The sequence below is a fragment of the Syngnathus scovelli genome, chromosome 4, assembly GCF_024217435.2.
Source record: "Syngnathus scovelli strain Florida chromosome 4, RoL_Ssco_1.2, whole genome shotgun sequence".
Lineage (NCBI taxonomy): Eukaryota > Metazoa > Chordata > Actinopteri > Syngnathiformes > Syngnathidae > Syngnathus > Syngnathus scovelli.
Genome location: NC_090850.1, coordinates 19,965,627 through 19,985,071, shown reverse-complemented (window position 1 = coordinate 19,985,071; position 19,445 = coordinate 19,965,627). Strand labels below are relative to the sequence as shown.

The following is a 19,445-nucleotide window of genomic DNA, read 5'->3' as shown; positions in this document are numbered from 1 at the left end:
TATTTCCTTTCACTATGCAATCCCCTCAAATTACTTTTTCTCATTAAGGCCAGTTTATACATGTCTGGAGGTAAGGCTCTGAATTTCTTGGAAAATAAGACCAAAGTAGTGTTTGGTCCTGGTGACCCCTGTATATACTAGCCTGCTGTCAGAACTTTGTATACGGTGATGGTTTTAGAAGTGCTCTAGAAATGAAGTTAAGTTGATACGAATGTGAGCAAAAGAAATTTCAGTTGTGCGTGCCTGAGAGTTTCAGCATTGTATATGAGAGGTAATCCTGAATTATGTCCCTGACAACCCCTCATATCACGACTGCCTCCTTCTTTCTTTGAGTCTCTCGCACTCACTCTCTCGCTTTCTCTATTTCGGCAAAACATCAAAGCTGGAGGCGGCGGCGCTTTGATGTGGCGCCGTGCTGTCGAAGGTACAAAGTGAACGCGGGGGGATGTCGAGCTGCAAGGTGCCTCTGTAACACGGGGGGCCGCACTTGAAAGCAGGGCCTGCGCAGCCGAGGCACGGTCGTGAATGTCCAACAAGTCTCAAGCCACAACACATTGAAGGTCAGGGGGAATCTGGACGTCACCTTGAAGGAAAAGGCCCGAGTGATGACTTTTCAGATCGCAGGAGTGGTGGAGCAAATCTCTCGTGACATCATGAGAGACTTTGGCAAATCTCGTAACTCTCTCTAAGTCAGCTGCTAAAAGAGTTTGTTTTATGTCACGACAGAAAGGTACCACTGACCTAACAAAAACCTGAAATTCCAACAGTTAATAAAAACGTGTGATGATAACCATAGAACCGTAGATTATGATAGTAAAAATTGTGCAGATAACCATAGAGCAAATGCATAGTGTTGATCAGGACATGCAGGATTACAAAATAGTGTAAAATAATGGTGAGAAGTGTTACTTTTTATTTGTTTGACACAGGTTGACTTAATTGACTTAACATACATTATGCAACATGACGTATTGAAATTGAAGCGTGAGCGGCGTCGCTGCAATTATTGACCACTAATGCAACAGCGCTACCAAGTGGCTGGAAATCATATTGCATCTAACATTTTCTGCACACCGAGACATAATCGAAATCCATAATTGAGTGTCGGAAAGAGCAATAGGTTCGTTTTTTTATATATTTCATTATTGAGGCAAAAAAAATAGCAACTTATTATTTATTTAAAAAAAAAAAACTAATAAAATTTTCTGGATTTGAAAGAATTTTTTAAAATAAAATCTAACACTAAACAATCCCTTTGAAACTTGCAAGCTTTCTTGGCCTAAATTTGAATAAACCATACCAGTGCGTACACAAGAGAAACTTGACTATTAATCAACTTGTATGGTATCAATATTATCTTTGTATGTGTATCACTTTGACCAATTTGCTGTAAAAGCACTTCCTGAATGCAAAAGACCGTTTGCCCAGAGAGGATTTAGAAAGAGGAAGTGAATTGTTGACTCCTCAACTCATTGTGTGCACGCGTTCATGCATGTACGCACACACCGACTGAATTTAGTTGTGTGAGTAAATTTGAGCGGAAGTGCTCTCTCTCTCTCTCTCTCTCTCTCTCTCTCTCTCTCTCTCTCTCTCTCTCTCTCTCTCTCTCTCTCTCTCTCTCTCTCACTCTCTCTAGCTACTGTGGTCATGTGACTTGGCCAAAGTTTCACTTGGTTGCGGAATGAAGAAGAACAAGAAGCCGCCCCATGTTTGCAACCAGGCATGAAGGATGGAGGAGACAAAAAGCCGTGTCATGTGCATCAAGTTCAGACCTTCCACCATGACACCTTGCTGATATCCACTGGACCGTGCCGTGTGCCCCCAGAAGGTGACCATGGCCCAGGATCTGGTGCTAAAGCAACGTAGCGAGATCCTCTGCGGTCTGTGCTCCAGCGGCTCGTCCGAGCCTCTCGAGAGGGTTCTGGATGTCCTCCTGGCCCGCGGGGAGTTTTCGTGGGAGGATTACCTCAACGTGCGAGTGCAGGGGAGGCCGCTTCATGCCAACGCCAGGTATCTCCTGGATCTGGTCTACGCCAAGGGGGAGGCAGCGTGCCAGGCCTTGACCGAGGCTATCCGGCAGGTCCGGCCCGAATCTCCAGGTCTTGTCACTGGGACGCTTCTGACGCAAAGACCCGGCCTGGTGGAAGAGCTCCAAGGCTGTGTGGACGGAGCTCTGGAAGTTCTTCTGGAATCAGGATGCTTCACCCACGAGGACTGTGGAGACGTACGCTTGCCTTTGCACACACCCGCGCAGCAGGTAACTTTATCTCTCATACTTTTAGATGGATCAACATCGTCTGTCATACAAGTTCCCGTGGCGTAAATAAACTTTTGTCCCACTCAGGCCAGACGCTTGCTGGATCATGTGAGCTCCAAAGGTGAGTCGGCGGCTAACGTGGTGCTACGCTACGTTGAGCAAAAGCAACAGCAGGGGTGCAACCTGACAGCGGAGAAGACCACACCCAAAGGTTTCCTATCATTTAATTCCGTACATATCAGCATTTTATCATCCACGTGTTGGTCAGACTTGAGTCAGCGTACAGTGACTGTGCATTTCCCCAACAAAGCTGTTTACGTAATTGCCACAGAGTTCAAACAGCCACCATTTTATTTTAACATGAAACATTTTATCCTCCTTTACAGAACTCCTTATCTATCAGAAAAAGTTGCGCAGTTCTGTGTCGGCCCAGTCCGTCTTCCTCAGCACGTACGGAGGAACCGACCACATGTCGCTTGATGACATCTACACCCAAGGTCAACTGGAGCTGGCGTACGACTGCAAGGATCAAACACATCTGGACTTGGAGGATATCGTAGGACCGCCAGGCACTACGAATGAGGAGGCGGATACGGTCCTGGTATCCGGGGATGCGGGTAGCGGTAAGAGCACCTTACTCCAAAGGCTGCATCTTCTCTGGGCTCGAGGCACCAGCCTCCCCGAGTTCGTCCTCCTGTTCCCTTTCAGCTGTCGGAAGCTCAATTCGGAACTCAATGAGCTGTCAGTCCAAGAACTGCTCTTCCGCCATTGCTGCTGGCCCGACCGCAACCAGGATGAGATCTTCCGCTTCATCCTGGACCACCCCCACCTCGTGGTCATCACGTTTGATGGCCTCGATGAGCTCAAGCAGAGCTTCTCGGATGAGCGCAGAATCTGCTGCCCCACACAGCCCGCCCCCGTACACGAACTATTATTCAACTTACTCCAGGGGTCCCTCCTGAAGGGGGTTCGGAAGGTGGTGACCAGTCGTCCGGAAGCTGTGGGTTCGACGTTGAGGAAGCATCTGCGCAAAGAACTCTTCCTTAAAGGCTTTTCCCCCGATGGGATCAATTGTTTTGTCAAGAAACAACACAGCGACTTGTCGGTGGCCTCGAAAGTCTTGGCGTCCATTCAGGCCAACACGGCTTTATTGGGACTCTGCCACAGTCCCGTCCTCTGCTGGATTGTCTCGCAGTGTCACAAGGAGCTGCTAGGTTGCGGAGATGGGACACCGCAGACCATAACGGACGTGTACCTCATGATCCTGCAGCATTTTTTGCAGCACCAAAGCCCCTCCAAGTCTTCCGCGAGCACCAGTTGGATTCAGGAGCACCTGGTCGGCATCTTGCATCTGGGTCAGCTTGCTTTCCAGGGCGTGGAAGCTTCCTGTTTTGTCTTCGATGGCGCTGACCTGGAGACCTGCTGTGTTACGGACAAAGAAATCTGTGCGGGGTTCCTAACCCAAAGCAAGGAAATGTCACATCACCAGAGTCTTCGGTACGAATTCCTTCACGTGACCATGCAGTGTTTCTTTGCCGCGCTTTACATCGTTTTGTCCAACAACGCGGACCGCTCCACTATCGCTAAGCTATTCGAGCTAAAGGCAGCAGGCTTCAGTAGCTCCTGCTTTGGCCCCTGCTTGTCTCCGGACCTTCAACAGGGACTGTCCGAAAGCCCCAATTTACAAATCGCGGCCACTTTTGTGTCCGGTCTCCTATCTCAGAGACACAGACACCTGTGGTTGCACTGCACCACGACATCCACCGTGGAGAGGAAAGCGCGACAGGTGGTCCGCTGCCTCCACAAAGGCATGCAGAAGCACTTCAAGTCCATCCCCCAGCCAGTTGAAGGGGAAAAAAAGAGCATGCACGCCATGCCGGGTTTCGTCTGGCTCATCAAGTGCATCTATGAGATGCGGGAGAGCAATATGGCCCGGGAGGTCTTGAGCAAGCTGGAGGTGGACCACCTGAAGATGACCTACTGCAACATCGGACCGGTGGAGTGCACCGCTCTGGCATACGTGCTCCAGCACCTGAGGAATCCCGTGGGAATCGAGCTGGACAACAACTCGGTGGGCGACGTGGGCGTGGAGCAGCTGCTTCCCTGTTTGCATATTTGCAAGTCCCTCTAGTGAGTAGAAAAAGACTTCATTTTTGTTATCACGTAGCTAACGCATCTCCACCCCTTTAACAGTCTCAGAAATAATAACATCACCGACGAGGGGCTTCGAAAACTGATGGCAAAGGGAATTCAGTGTGACAACTTCCAGAAAATTGCGTAAGCCTTCTTGAACTTATATTATGAAGTATTTGGTCTAAGTGCTACTGTAGTTCCCCACTTCTGTTCCCTTTTTTTAGACTCTTCAACAACAGGCTGACTGACGCTTGTACGCAACACATTTTTCATCTACTGAAGACCAAGCAGAATTTTCTTTCATTGAGGTTAGAACTGGTCTTCTTGGAGTTTGAAAATCCAGCAGATCTTTATTGTCTTTCATTTCAGGCTGGGCAACAACAATATCACATCGGAAGGAGCCAAACTACTAGCTAAAGGGCTGGAGCTCAATCATTCGTTGAAGCATTTAGGGTACGTTGATATGTTCAATTAAATGCAAAAATATGTATCTTAACTGCGTAACATTAAATTTGTTCAGGCTTTGGGGTAATAAGATTGGCGATTCTGGTGCAGAGGCCATTGCCGGTGCCCTGGAAGGCAGCAAAACGCTAGTGTGGCTAAGGTAATATTTTTGCTTATCAGGTAAATTAAAATGCATATTTATTTATTTGCAATGTTGTCAACATTTGATGTAATTTGGTAAATGATTCACAAAATTAGCTGGTAAATAAATCAAGTCTAGATAATAAAGGAATTTTATTTTTTTTAAATAGTTATTTTCCATTTCCAATTTCACGGACCACCCACTATACCGCCACCTGTTGACAATCCCTGATGTATTGGAACTATTTGTTGTATTTTAATGACAGCTTGGTGGGGAACGGTGTAGGCAGTGCCGGAGCTCGTGCTTTGGCCACAATGCTTGAGAGTGGCACATCACTGGAGGAATTATGGTCAGTTCAGCTTCGTTGCGCAAGTGCTCAAATCCTCCAACTCATTCCTCTTTTTCTTCCTCTTTTCTGTACAAGGTTGACTGAAAACTGCATCACCAGGGAGGGAGTGGAGTGTTTGGTTCAAGCCATGGAGTGTAACACATGTATCAAGTCAGTATGGTGAGCACTTTCTACTTTTATATCAAAGTCAAAGTCTGCTTTATTGTCAATTTCTTCACATGTCAAGACACACAAAGACATCAAAATTGCGTTTCCTACTATCCCACACATACAATGAATAAATAAGAGCAATGAATAAATAAATAAATAAATAAATAAATAAATAAATAAATAAATAAATAAATAAATAAATAAATAAGAGCAACAGGGTTGAAATGGCCTAGATCTGGTGTGGTGAGCTTTGGTGTTCAAGATGTTTGGTTTTTAAAATAGAGGGTTCACTGGTAGATGAGAACAAATAATGATAAACTGTTAGTTTAATTTGATAAGAAAATAATGTATTCTGATGTTTAGTTAATTTTCTATACTAAATGCTTATTGACACAATTAAGCCTGCTTTGTTTTGGTTTGTTTGACTAGTTTTTGAATGTACTTTTTATAATGAATAGAATAACCTTGCCCATTGACCATACATTGTGCATCCCCATCCTTGCAATCAATACAAACTTCTTGCAATTGATGATACATTCATTTTGTAGGTTAAGGAACAATCCCCTAAGCCCTGAGGAGGTGGAGGAGATGACTCAACGTGAATCAAGACTCATCTTCTGATGCTTTTTTTTAAAAATGAATATTTATTAAAATGACAACTGTGGTAACTTTGCACTGTTCACAAACACTTGTGGTATTGCTTTTCTATTGCAAATATGAGTGGTGATGTCTTTACATTCACCATGTCATATTTATCATATCAATCTTGATAGTAACTATATTGCCAGATTTTTTTTTTTTTTTTATCATTGATTGTGGAGACAGTCTGAATTTTCTCTTCATATTGATCCGTGCTGCAGTCTCTTAATTTCTCGACTATGCTTTACAGATGCATTTTTATGTATTTTAATTTTTTTTTTTTTTTAAAAGAAGCAAACTTTACCCCACTAGCTCAGACTACTGTCAAGCTGCGATGCACCCTAACTACGCAGTTCCACTTTCAATGGGAAACCAGTATAGAAACAAACAGCCAATCGGGATCAGGTGTAAAACATGCTCCGCCAATGAGCGAGCTTCATTTTGATGACGTATTACACCAGCTTTCGTGAGGTCGTCATGTAAATAATATAGCTGAAGTACACTACCGCAACGTTACACTGTATTAATTTTGAAATATATATTTATCTAAATGTTGCTCTTGTTTCCTAGTTCGCGACGGTCCCCCGTCGACGTCCTCGCTGTCGGGTTGCCAGTTTGCCTCACGGTAGCCTGATTACACACCGCATAGCCGGTTGGGTAGCTCTTAGCATATTAGCATTAGCTTGCCGTTTAGGTAAGCAGAGGTGACCACAGCGGCGTTTGGGTTTAATTTTGGAGACCTTGCGCCAAATTGGAATAATGGTGGTGGTGGTGACGTGACACGTCACCCGCAATCTTCTCGACTAACACCAAAACGAAGGTAAGGCAGGCCGTGGTCAATGACGTTTGGTTTGGTGAGAATGACCCGCGGTAGGTGAGTGCTGGCTGGCTGGGCTAACGCTTGCGAAGCTGGGGGGCCAAGCTGTCATGTCGGTTCACTAACCTGGTGTCATTTTACATGAAATGAGATAATATCGTGAAGCTTTTATAGCACATTTGCGGGGTTTAATCATCGTAAAAAAAGTCTAGAGCCGGATATGGCGTGCTCACTATGGGTTTCATTTGCTTGAGGGGAAGTCCATGCGTCGCACCCTGCGCCCTGTGTATTTTTTGTGTGTATTCAAATGAGCAAATCCGAGCAATTAAAGAAAAGCGAAACCCATTTTATATTCTCAATTGCAGTAAGTTGCAGGTGGCTTAAAGGGTTTATGTTGCATTGGATGAAAATGGGAAGTCATCATTACAGTCATTTAGTTATTCAAAATAAGGTAACATAACACAGGGTGATTTCTACTGACTGCGTGATGGCGTTCATTCCAGTCAAGGCTATTTTTTTTTAAGGAAACTTTATTTTCTGTCTCACAGACTCCAGTTGCTGTGATGCTACCCTTGTTGTCTAGGATGAAGCCATGAGCTCAGTCCTGTGGAGCCAGGAGAAGCCCAGCGGGGGCTTCAGGGAGGACTGGCGTTTCTACATGGTGGTGAAGGAGTGCACGGTGGAGAAGCCCCCCCAGAAGACCCTGTGGATCCCACGCGGCAGCCTCGGCCAGGCGTGCCAGGAGCGCAACAACCTGGGCCGCCCGCTGCCACCGTGCAAGGGCAAGAGGAGCCTGCGCATTCTGGACCAGACCAACGTGGTGCTTAGCCTGGAAGAGCGTGACGTCCTGGAGATCGACGAGAAGCTGGCCGAGCTGCTTTTCCCCATTACCAACTGTGAGGAACGTTACGCCCTGCTCTGGAATAAGTCCCGGCTGGAGCGCGTACGTGACATCGACTGCGGCTCCAAAGTGCGTGTCCAGTTGCGTTCCGGGGATGAGCCTGTGCCCGGCGTGGTGCGCTTCAAGGGCTCGTTGCTGCCCGACAGAGCCCTCTCGGGAATCCTCTTTGGAGTGGAGTTATTGGTAAGAAGCACCCCCATTTATGTTTCTCTTTACTGAGGTGTAGCCACAATTCTGCCTAGATACTGCAAACATTTGTGAGCCTCACAGATCACATCTACTCTGGTTCCAATTCGTCAATTTTAGACCAGTTTGAAATACATACACAGAGGTTTGAAAAAAATCCATGCCTATCGACTCTGAAGCATTTGGTGCCATGATGCCGTTGTAATGGCCTTTTCACACTTGATCGCTTCCGGGAATCGATACCGGTACCAATTTTCACGATTTTTGTATGTGCTCCTGGAAGTAAATGTTCATTTATTTAATGATGCAAGTTCAATATTTTTCAATTTCACCTTTATTTTTCAAGATGTAAAATTTGACGAATGGCAACACAACATCCCGAAGTGGAATTTAGAACACGATAAACAAACTGAGAATGACATAAAGCTGTAGTTTGTTGACTGACAGCAGTGAGAACATTTCCACAACACCAACGCAACTCGCCGCTTGCACTGCGCCGCATGTTCGCAGAAGCAACACACGCGCACACACGCAACGCACAAAGCTTTGCTTATTTCAGCACAATGTTTCTATTCTGCGGCGCTCAGCTGAGTTGGCTGACGGCAGCGCTCGGGCGCTCGGGCTGCGGCTCAATGTAAATAAACACCTTACTTCATCTTCTTGGATTCCAACTTGACACGCTTTGACAAATACTGACTGACTTACTGAACTTGAATTCTGCAAGTAGAAAATTTGGAGTTTGACAAAAGTTAAAAAATATGGCTTTATTTTCAGCCATCATGTCACCAGTGCACTTTTTTGCACTTTTTTTTTTTGCAGATTTTTTGTGACACTGTTGTAGACCGTTGTTGCGTGCTTTGGTACAGTTGTTGAGAAATAAGCAGAGCCAATACCAAAGTATTGATTTGGTTGTTTCATTTTGCACTTGATGGTTAACCAGAACCAATCATTTGTATACATGCTATTTGAAATACATTTTATTCTCTAATAATTATATGTCAAGTTTTGTAGGCACATATAAAGGTTTTACATTTCCCAGCTTCTTCAGTCAGCTCTGGTTTTGACATTTTCAGGAGGAGGGCCGAGGCCAGGGATTCACGGAGGGTTCCTTCCAGGGCCGCCAGCTTTTCCGCTGCGAGGACGAATGCGGCGTGTTCGTGGCCCTGGACAAGCTGGAGCTATGGGAGGACGACGACGACGACGACATGGGCGATCTGGACTTAGATCATGTCACCCTGGTGGAGGAGGACCAGGACTACCCACCGCTAGAGATCAACTCCAGAGTGCTGGTACAGACCCGTGAGGGACCTGAGAGAGGCACCATCATTTTTTGTGACTTGCTGCCGGGTAACGAGAGCCTGGGCTACTACGTGGGTGTTGACATGGTAAGTCATTTGGTTCATTCAAATATATTTGTAATGTAAGAAATTTCATTTCTTTATCTAAATAAATAATCAGTTACTGTCAGTAATTTATTGTGAATGATATAAAAATCTTAGATCCAAAACCATGTGCTTTTTATAAATTAATTTTGATAGATTAATTATAGTTGAATTACAAACAAATCATTCTTATTTCTAATTTGTATTATTGTTTGAAGCAACTTTTTATGTTTACATTTTATTCATTTGTTTTTAACTCATTTGCAAACCACGAGGCTCATCAGTCAATTAAAAAGTCCCTTCATCAATTTATGGCATTAGAAAATACAGGTTTTTTTTTTTTAAAGGCAGTTTTTTTATTAATTTTTGAATGTAAGATTTCCCCATAAGCAATTGTTCGATGATTTTATCGTGTTATCCCTTCTTCTGTATCGCTATTCATTAGGCATATGTTCTTGTTGCCAAGGATCAGCGTAGCCGGTAGCTATGACGACTGTTGTCAGGTCGGGAGTGCTGTTGTGGTCGGAGAGAGATTGTAACGGCGGCATTTGACTGCTGATGGTTAGCGGCGGCGGCAAGCCCACGCCACGCATTGCATCCACTGCCCACACCAAGACGAGGAGGTAGTCACGTTCCAAGGGGGAGGGGGGGGGTCTCTGAGTGGTATGACCCGATAGTGTGGCATTGGGGCAAGCAGGCGGCTAATTGGGAGGATCGCTGCTTTTGCCCAGCCTCGCCTCGCCTTCTCGCCATCTCGCGTTTGCGCTGCGTTGGATTGCAAACTGCCAGGGGGGGAAGAATAGCTCGGTTGTACTAGCAAGAGGGATTACAGCTCTAAGGAGGATCTGAATCAGAGGGGGGGCTGCTTATGTGGGGATGATGAACAACTGGGTTATCACCATGCCAGCGTGTTAGATAAAGTGCCACGACCTGGAAGGGTTACGCGCTTCTCATGGCTCCGACTCTTCCAGGACAATCCGATCGGCGAGTGGGACGGAATGTTTGACGGGAAGCTGCTGTGTAACTTTGCCAGTTTGGAGCACACGCGACTTGTCCCCATCTGTGACGTAATGCCAGGTGAGCTGCGCCTCCTTTTTGTGACAAATGTCTTTTTCTCATGTGCTTTTCTTCTTTTTATCCACGCTGGCAACAGAGAGAGTCTTTTGTCTCGGTGCCCTGCTTGCTTTCTCAGACCAAATAGCTCTTTGTTCGCCATATTGGCATATCGATGTGTTTATGCGCACTAGAAAGCTGCCACAACTGTTTTACATCTCCCGCCTTCAGTCAACAAGTAAACAGGCTATAAAAACGAAGCTTTGCAACCATGTAGAGACTTAAAAAAAAAGTGCTAATTGTATCTCCTGTCACAAGAAAGTAAATCTAGTTTGCAAAGGCGCCATTTATTTGTAGTTCCTGCCCAGCCGTCAAGTTTGAGAATAAATAAACTTGTAAATCTTTTGAGTCTGAATATTGTTGCTCAAAAACGACAACTTCAATTTACACAGAGGGCATTTTAAATGGCGACTAATGTCGAATGTTTATTTTGGTCTGCGCAGAATATTCCATGCAGGACCAAAGGCTGCAAAAGCACACTTTTGCTTCCAGAGGCAACAACAACGACAAGTCCTCTTCTGGCCAAAGTAAACCAAAGAGCAAAGGTACTCCAAAATAAAAAAAAAAGTTTTTCCTCTGAAATGAACATTTTAGCTCCTTGTCAGTGCTAACATGGACTTTGTCTCTGCGCTGTAATCTTCCTTTTTCAGTAGAATCATCTTTTTTAAAGCAGTCCTATGCTAACAAGGCATCCTAAACAGCTACATCAAAAATGCTGTGGAATCTCAAACACAATGTCACATGTGCAACACACACACACACACACAGATGCACACACCCACACGTACACTTTCCAATTTATTCTGCATCTGTGTTGTGGTGTTATTTCCAGGATTAGCTCATCAGTGCAGCAGTAGGAGCAAGTCAGAGTTTTACTATACTTTAAATGGCAGCTCTGTTGACCCCCCAGTGCAGTCCAAATCCAAAAGCACATGGTACATTGACGAAGGTAACACGTGGTCACTCGTTGAACGCCCACCGTCTTGCTGGCAAGCTCCTGCTTCCGAACTAGCATCTGTTTACCTTTTTCCGGAATGCTCCGTGATTGACTATTTGTAAATATATTTTTTGACAAATAGTTACAATCATAACATTTGACATGAAGGTCATTGTAAACGTGGGGCTCTTCAATGATTTTGTGGAGTTTGCCCAATTTTTTTTAAGAGTCGTGAAGTGCACTCGCTTGTTCTCGTAACATGAAATCATCACATAGCCAACAACATGCTCAGTCAGTCGCTGCGGCTTGCCACCAAGACATTCCCCAGCAGTCCCGTCCCCTTATTCACCATTGTTCGCGTCACATCCAACTTGCATGGTGCTATCGGTGTTGATGTACAGGCTTTTATTCATGCTTAGTGCTCTAAATTAAATACAGAAGCATTTGATCAATTAGTAAGAAATTTGTGGCCAAAGCATTTGTAAAAGTCTGATGTCAGAGGTGCACATTGTTTCTTTATTTATGTATTTCCATTGGTGTTGAGAATCATTTTTGTCATATATTACCTGACCTGTACTTGCCAGAGAATTTCACTCCCTATGTCTTGATGTCATGTGTTTATTAGATGACATGTTTTTTCATTTTCATAAATGCCTTGTCCCAATGTAGCAGTATTTTTTTCATTTTATTTTTTTTGCATTCATTCACACCAACATTAGAATACAGACCTGTAATGTGAATGTCAGCAGTGACTCATAAACAGGTGGTGACCTCGAGGTGCTGATTTGAATTGTGAATCACAGTTTAGTGACTTATCGGGTATGTTTTCATTAGCATATCTGGACATCTTGCAGATGCTCTTTATTTATATGCATACAGCGGAGGATTTTTTTTATTCAAATTTATTTCTGCTTAACGCTGTAAAAACACACAAAAGTCAATTAACCAATCTTGCATGTTGTAATTTGGGAGGAAGCAAGAGAAAAGCCACATAAGCTTCTGGAGGACATGCAAGCACCGCACAGGAAGGCCATGAGTTGAGAGTGCAACCTCAAACCTGGCAGACCTCAAACCAGCTGCCAGGGTGCATGACGTTCTCCAGTCATCCTCTAGATGGCGTGAAAAATAATGACAACCCACCTTGACATGGATTTTCCTCATCCTCATGTTCCATTTATCTATTTGTTGTCATTTGTAAAATGTGTCCGACATGTTTTATTGCCTCCTTTTTACATGTCTTGTCTTCTGTCTGTCCTTCAGTTGGGGAGGACCCAGCAAAGTCGCTCACCGAAACTCCCCCCGACTTCAACCAGTCCCCCCCACCCATTAGGGCGCCGCCGCCCGCCTCGTTGGCTAGCGACAACAAATTCCACTCCCTCCCCTTCAGCCTGAACCGCAAGAGCGGGCCCGTCGACAACATGAGCCACGGACCGCTCTCCCTGTCTGTCCAGTCGGTAATGGGGGAGCACGCCGAGGCACCTTCGCCCACCGCCCCCTCGTCGCCGCGGCCTGCAACCCCTACCAGAGGCCAGCCGGGTCTTGAGGTGGGCTCCCTGGTGGAGGTGAAAGAGAATCCCCCTCTGTGTGGTGTCATTCGCTGGGTGGGTCTGCCACCAGGCTTGTTGGAGCCACTGGCTGGGCTGGAACTGGTGAGAACACACCACAACACCAAGGGTGGGCAGAGTGTAAACTAATAGTGTGCTAGTGATAAAGGAGTGTGCAAAATTGGATTAATTCAAATCACTCCATACATTTTGTCTAGATATTTTTTTTAACCTCATCCATGAACGAGTCTTGTTTTGAAAATCCTGTGTCACACAAGCGCACCGGTTTTCCCCCAAATATTTATCGGCTTGGCATATTTCAGGAAGAGGAGTGCCCGGGTTGCACCGATGGCACCTTCAAAGGAACGCGCTACTTCAACTGCCCGCCGAAGAAGGCCCTCTTCGTGAAGCTCAAGTGCTGTCGGCCCGACTCCCGCTTCCCGTCGCTGCACCACTCCTCCAACCCCATCGAGCGCTGCAACTCTATCGGTGAGTCATCCGTCATCGTCTTCAACACCACTCGGAGCCGTTTTCAGCCGACGGTAATTTTCTGTCATAAAACCGCGCACCCGTTGTATTTTGGACCGCCAGAGAAAAGACAGAACAATGCGGGAGATCTGAGCGAACTAACTGTGTCCCTTCACACAGCTTTCGGGGGCTATTTAAGCGAGGTAGTACACGAGAACACGCCGCCCCGCAGCGAGACGGATGGTCTCGACATCATGGTCGGCAAGAAGAAAGGCATCCAGGGCCACTACAACTCGTGCTACTTGGATTCAACCCTCTTCTGGTCAGCGCTCCTTTTTGTATTTCAAACTAACCATTTATTTGTTGCATTTCTGTCGTATTGATCAAAGATGGCGGACTTTCTTTGTTCAAGCGTGCTGCCCTGAGGCAGAGCCTGATAAGTGAATGGTGTTGACTTTGGCTTGTTAACCCGCCAGAGGGCTTGCTTTTGGTTGGAATTATTTCTGTACAGAAATAAGATTTGATTCTGAAGAGAATGCATTGGGTCACAATCAATGTGGTCTCACATGTTTTCATGAGCGTCGGTATTGATAATCACCTACTTGTTCAAACAATGATATCAAACTTTCCCTTGTCGTGCAGTCTCTTTTCCTTCAGCTCCGTACTGGACACAGTTCTGCTGAGGCCGCGCTCAAAGACAGACGTGGAGTATTACAGAGAGACCCAAGAACTGTTACGCACTGAGATAGTCAACCCCCTGCGCATGTGAGTGCGGTCAATAAAAGTTTCTTTCTTTGCCTATTATAAAGTCACCTCCCACAATGCTTCTGGTTTTCACTCAGACACGGGTACGTGTGTGCTACCAAAGTGATGAAACTCAGGAGGATCCTGGAGAAAGTAGAAGCTGCGTCTGGCTTCACCTCTGAAGAAAAAGGCAAGCTCTTCTGTTATCCTTCTGATTGTCCTCTTACTAATTGAGTCACATCTTGTGCTGCAGATCCAGAGGAGTTCCTCAATATACTATTCCATCACATATTGCGGGTGGACCCTTTGCTCAAACTAAGGTAAATGTTGCTGAGCTTGACTCCGCCTAGTGGCCCAAAGAGGAAATGCAAGCTCATAGAAGAAGTCATCTCAGCATGTAATAATAATAATACGTTTTCTATTATTTGGTTTACCTGGAAGGAAATGATCAAACCCATTCAATCTGAAATATCAGTGATTTAAATAGACAATGGTATGTTTTTCAGTAGTTTTGAACACAGTATAAAGAAAAAAAAGAATCTTAGTCCTATCAAATTAATTGTGCAGGTCAGCGGGACAGAAGGTGCAAGACTGTTACTTTTACCAGATCTTCATGGACAAAAAAGACAAGGTTGGTGTTCCCACCATCCAGCAGCTCCTGGAGTGGTCGTTCATCAACAGCGACCTCAAGTTTGCCGAGGTGAGTCTTCCAAAGCTTTTGGCATAGTTGCCTCAATGTTACGCAACTATTTTTGGACTAGTGCATCAATTTGGGAGACAGTGTGATCGTCTTCGACTTCTCATGGAACCATCAGTCATGGTAGCATCAAGGCAACAGTGCGGCGTAGCGAGTCGGAAACGTTTCCAGACCGATAAACCGTCCGTCCTGTTTTCCCACCGGCGGATCTTAAACGGGCCGCAATCCTACACAACACATCCTAGATGTAAAGCAGCCTCCCTTTAGTGATCAGATAGCCGGTCTGGACAAGAAACGGAGCGTGCGAGATCGCTCGGTCTTGCGTGTTTTAATTGTAAACACCCCCTCTACTTTGGTCGGTGTTGCTTTTGTGCAGGACGATAATAAGCTTTCCCTCGCCTCTGTTTTTCTCGCCCCTCAGGCTCCCTCCTGCCTTATCATCCAGATGCCGCGCTTTGGCAAGGACTTCAAAATGTTCAACAAGATTTTCCCCTCACTGGAGTTAGACATCACAGATCTTCTGGAAGACAGTGAGTCGGAGCGGACTGCTTTTATGCGTGCGTTCGTGCGTGTGAGTGTGTGTCTTGCTTGTCTGTCTTTTTACTTTGTAATAAAACTCCACTGAGTTGTCACCATGGCCCAAGCGAAACAAAGTCTACGCACACAGGCGCACACATATGCCAAAGACTCTTTTCTTTTTTTTTTTTCTTTCTTACCTTCCAGCTCCCAGGGAATGTCGCATCTGCGGAGGCCTGGCCCTCTTTGAGTGCCGAGACTGCTATGATGACGGCGACATCACGGCGGGCAAGATTAAGCAATTCTGTGAAAAGTGCAATACGCAGGTAAATAATACGCGTTGCAATACTCACAAGGCCGCTCGCTCTTCTTAGGTTGGTTTAACACTGCTTGCCTGAAATGACCCAATTCCCATTTCTTTGCTCTCAAGTGACACAATTGGAATATGTGTCATGGCAATGTATATAGAAAAAAAACAATTTTTGGGGGGGTTTGCTGTGTATGAGCTTTTTCACGTGCTCTGTCAGTGTGTAAACAAATCTAAATAGGATATATGACACTTGAAATGTACATGCAAATAGACTGACGTGAAGGGCTTAAATAGGTGCAGGCACAGATGGCTTGGCCACGCGATGGCGCCAAATACAAAGAAATGAGAGCAGTGTCGATGTCACGGACCAAAAAGTTCTTCCCACTTGAACAGCATATTAGTATCGGTTAAATTATTTTATTTTACGAGGTGTTAATGTGTCATATTCACGCAGATGCTTAAAAGTGTATTTGATTTTGTAAAATACAGGCCCTTAATTATCTTTAAATACTGACCATCCCACCCATCCATCCAATTTGTCTGGAAGGAGAGGTGGATGGTCAGTGGCGGGTCTGCTGGAGCATATCCAAAATATTGTAGAAAAATATATGAAAAGGAAATTTGTAAATGAGAAGTTTTACATTTCAGGTTCATCTTCATCCGAGAAGAAAAAGTCACCGGCACGGCAAGCTGTGCGTCCCCAAGGAGCTGCAAGAAGGCGGCGGGCGCCAGGGCGCGTTCCCACGCCAGACGATGGAGCTGTTTGCCGTGCTGTGCATTGAGACCAGTCACTACGTGGCCTTCGTCAAGTATGGCAGTGACGCCTCCGCCTGGCTCTTTTTCGACAGCATGGCTGACCGAGACGGTAAGCTGCGCTTCTGATGCCTTTCAACCTTTTTTGTTACGCTGGAGTGAAATTTTGCTTTTTACATTTTTTTTTTTTTACTGTTGGTAAAATGCAGTATGACAGTAATTGATATAATACAAGTGTTACTGTAAAACATATATAAAATATATCTATAAAAATACCAAAACAACATATTTTTTAAAACTCTTGACTCAGACAAAAAGTTGTATATGAATTAATACTATATTTATTATTAGTATTATTGCCATTGTCATCACATTTTAGTTTTTTTTTTTTTTTAGTATTAGTAACAAACAAATTACTTAAATATTTCTCTAGCATATTTCTCTCTGTCTTTTATATTATTTTTTATATTGTTATTTTTTTGACAATTGCATTCTATTTTATGCGTGCGTGCGGAAAATATAGTCTGGAAAAAAATATTCTGCTAAGTCAAATTTAAAATAGAAATATATAAATAATACTTAAACTAGAAATCCTAAGAATCCTAGTTAATGTAATGTTTTGTTGCCTATGAGTTAAATTTCATTTTAACCCCATTGTTACCCAATCAATAGAAAAGTATTGGCTTTATACAAATGATTTTCAAAAATGGGCAGCTATGGTATTAGGCTTATGTTATATATATATAATGAAATAAGTAACTATTGTTGTTAATTAAAATCACTTGAATAAAATAAATTTAATAAGTATAAGCGTATATGAAAAAAATAGAATCATGCAATGAAATAAAACAGTTGTCATCACATCACAGTCGAAAGAGAATAAATTAGATTAATCTAAAAAAAGACATTTATATATGTATATCTTTTTTTTTTACAAGCAATAAGAAGTATCTTTTTGTTCCATGTCACATTTGGTTCAAAGAGCAACGTGTCTGCATGTTGTCGTTGACCCATTTTTTGGGACACACCATCACAACTGTGCCAAGAAGGAAATGAGATGGTTTAACACTGTGTTGTGCTTCAATCTGTTCCCGCTTGCGCTTGGGCAGGAGGCCAGAATGGCTTCAACATTCCGCAGGTGTCGCCGTGCCCCGAGGTGGAGGCCTACCTGAAGATGACGCCCGAGGAGCTGCACACGCTCGACCCCAAGAGCATCCAAGGCCAGGCCCGACGGCTGCTGTGCGACGCCTACATGTGCATGTACCAGAGCCCCACCATGAGCCTGTACAAGTAGCCCCTGACGCGCCGACACCCTCCATCCTCTTCGTCGTCATCCTCTAGCCCCGCGGCCACTACGCGGCGCCCCTCCCTCCCTCATCGCTGTGGACTTCCCAGAAAGACCCACAATGAAAAAAAAAAAGAACTAAACCGAAGGATGGCTTGCCTAGTTTGGAGTTAACCCTCTCCACTCTTGTCAGGTTCTGCAGGGGGAAGGTTGGGGGGGGGGGGTGATGCGGGCTTTATTTGCACTGTGCTTTCGGTGAAGTATTGTGTTCTTCATGTCGTCCTACGTAGCTTCTCCTTATCTCTCAGCCGAGCCTTTGCAAAGCTCAAGAAGGATCTAAAAGACGGAGGGAGCCGAGAGGTGAGGGAGTGGGGGTGGGGCAAGTGGGAGGACCCTTAAGAAGAGGAGTCCCGCTAGTCTTAATAACCGGGAAGGACGGGAGCGCTTCCTAACACCTCGTTAGAGAAGCGGCGGACACGGTCCGCACTACACGACTCGTGCTCTCGTGACCCTGTTCGGTCTTATCCTCGGTCACAGATTGTGTGTTGCAGAAAACAATGTAGCTGTTATAACCCTTTGACTGCACATTTACACAGTCCCCCCCCCCCAAGTTCCACTCCCTCCACCCTGGGAAAAACTGCACTTTGGCGCCGAGTCCTCTTAAGGTGGAAGTAATGGGGGAGAGCTAATTTATTGGTCAAGGATGCAGTTTTTCTTTTTTTTTTTTGGTGTGTTCCCGCTACTGGCGGAACGTCCGCTTCTAACATGTACAGTATTTGCCCTGCACATCTTTTATGTTTACGAAGCCTTTTTGAGAGTCCGGGCCCCACGACTCACCGCCTTTCTCTAAGATGTGACATGCAGCAGATTAATACAAAAAAAAAAAAAGGAGATGTGATCAAATATTGATATTATTTATTTGAAACTAATCATGTTTGTCCCTTTTTAAGGAAATAAAAACAGGGTTGATGATGATATTGATGATGCTGTCAGGTTTTCAACTACTGACACACACACACACCAACACACAAGGCTGGTAAGCTTGAAGATATTGTAAATGAATTAAGTGGAAAAAAAAAAACTCGATGAGGTGCTTTTGAAGTGGAAGCAGAGAAACGTGTGTGCCAGAACCGTTTCAAGATGAGGCGCCTTTTCTGGTAGTTTGCACTTTTCCAGGGACTTTTACTGCACTGCTGAGTTCCGCCACTGATTCCCTTCAGGAGACGTCTTGAGAACTGAATCATTTTTTTTTTTTTTTTTTTTATTGATTTCCCTCTGTCCAGTCTCTCTAGTGTACACAAATGTAACAGGTGGAGTTTGATGTCAGTCACATTGCTGTACATGTTTCATTCAATAAATGCCGTTTTGGAAGGGAGCAACATGGCGACGGCGTGTTGTCGTGGCAGACTTCAACAACTGCTCAGAGAATATTTTGCAGTTAGGTGAGTTTTTGTATCACTCCTTTCGTTTGTTTTCGTTGAGTTTTTGACACGGTTCTTGTATTGGATGACAGGTTGAGGCGGCAAGTGGATTTTGACAAGGCTTTTGGTGAACATGAGAGGTGAGTCTGTCATTTTATTGTAAATACAATTTGTGCATAGGGTGGTTTTGGGTCTGGGTTCTGACTCGGCTGTTCCAAAACTAATGTGAGAATTTCGTTTGCTGAGGAGAACATACG

The 19,445-nt window shown here is 44.7% G+C and overlaps 2 protein-coding genes across 4 annotated transcripts; both read left to right on the top strand.

Moving 5' to 3' along the window:
• The first annotated feature begins 1,602 nt into the window (after nucleotides 1–1,602).
• Nucleotides 1,603–6,161, top strand: nod2 (nucleotide-binding oligomerization domain containing 2). Its single transcript, XM_049718825.2, has 10 exons — nucleotides 1,603–2,257; nucleotides 2,345–2,468; nucleotides 2,644–4,387; nucleotides 4,451–4,534; nucleotides 4,615–4,698; nucleotides 4,760–4,843; nucleotides 4,911–4,994; nucleotides 5,242–5,325; nucleotides 5,401–5,484; nucleotides 6,024–6,161. Exons 1-10 carry the CDS (start codon nucleotides 1,835–1,837, stop codon nucleotides 6,094–6,096), a joined length of 2,868 nt encoding a protein of 955 aa, XP_049574782.1. The 5' UTR covers nucleotides 1,603–1,834; the 3' UTR covers nucleotides 6,097–6,161.
• A 393-nt stretch (nucleotides 6,162–6,554) lies between these two features.
• Nucleotides 6,555–19,151, top strand: cyld (cylindromatosis (turban tumor syndrome)). Of its 3 annotated transcripts, none has more exons than XM_049718823.2 (17): nucleotides 6,555–6,934; nucleotides 7,515–8,015; nucleotides 9,092–9,403; nucleotides 10,372–10,477; nucleotides 10,957–11,058; nucleotides 11,346–11,462; nucleotides 12,711–13,099; nucleotides 13,318–13,483; nucleotides 13,643–13,784; nucleotides 14,105–14,227; nucleotides 14,305–14,396; nucleotides 14,460–14,526; nucleotides 14,774–14,906; nucleotides 15,325–15,433; nucleotides 15,627–15,745; nucleotides 16,378–16,594; nucleotides 17,592–19,151. In XM_049718823.2, the coding sequence occupies exons 2-17, from the start codon at nucleotides 7,524–7,526 to the stop codon at nucleotides 17,774–17,776; spliced, it is 2,871 nt and encodes a 956-aa protein (XP_049574780.1). In that variant the 5' UTR covers nucleotides 6,555–6,934; nucleotides 7,515–7,523; the 3' UTR covers nucleotides 17,777–19,151. The 3 variants fall into 3 exon arrangements, with proteins under 3 accessions (XP_049574780.1, XP_049574778.1, XP_049574781.1); XM_049718821.2 differs by having other exon boundaries at nucleotides 7,480–8,015; XM_049718824.2 differs by lacking the exon at nucleotides 11,346–11,462 and having other exon boundaries at nucleotides 7,480–8,015.
• The last annotated feature ends 294 nt before the right edge of the window (nucleotides 19,152–19,445 follow it).

Coding starts and splice junctions, on each gene's coding strand:
- nod2 (XM_049718825.2), top strand. CDS start 1,835: ATGGCCCAGGATCTGGTGCTAAAGCAACGTAGCGAGATCCTCTGCGGT. Junction 4,388..4,450: donor CATATTTGCAAGTCCCTCTA/GTGAGTAGAAAA, acceptor CCCCTTTAACAG/TCTCAGAAATAATAACATCA. Junction 4,535..4,614: donor GACAACTTCCAGAAAATTGC/GTAAGCCTTCTT, acceptor CCCTTTTTTTAG/ACTCTTCAACAACAGGCTGA.
- cyld (XM_049718823.2), top strand. CDS start 7,524: ATGAGCTCAGTCCTGTGGAGCCAGGAGAAGCCCAGCGGGGGCTTCAGG. Junction 15,434..15,626: donor CACAGATCTTCTGGAAGACA/GTGAGTCGGAGC, acceptor CTTACCTTCCAG/CTCCCAGGGAATGTCGCATC. Junction 16,595..17,591: donor CAGCATGGCTGACCGAGACG/GTAAGCTGCGCT, acceptor GCGCTTGGGCAG/GAGGCCAGAATGGCTTCAAC.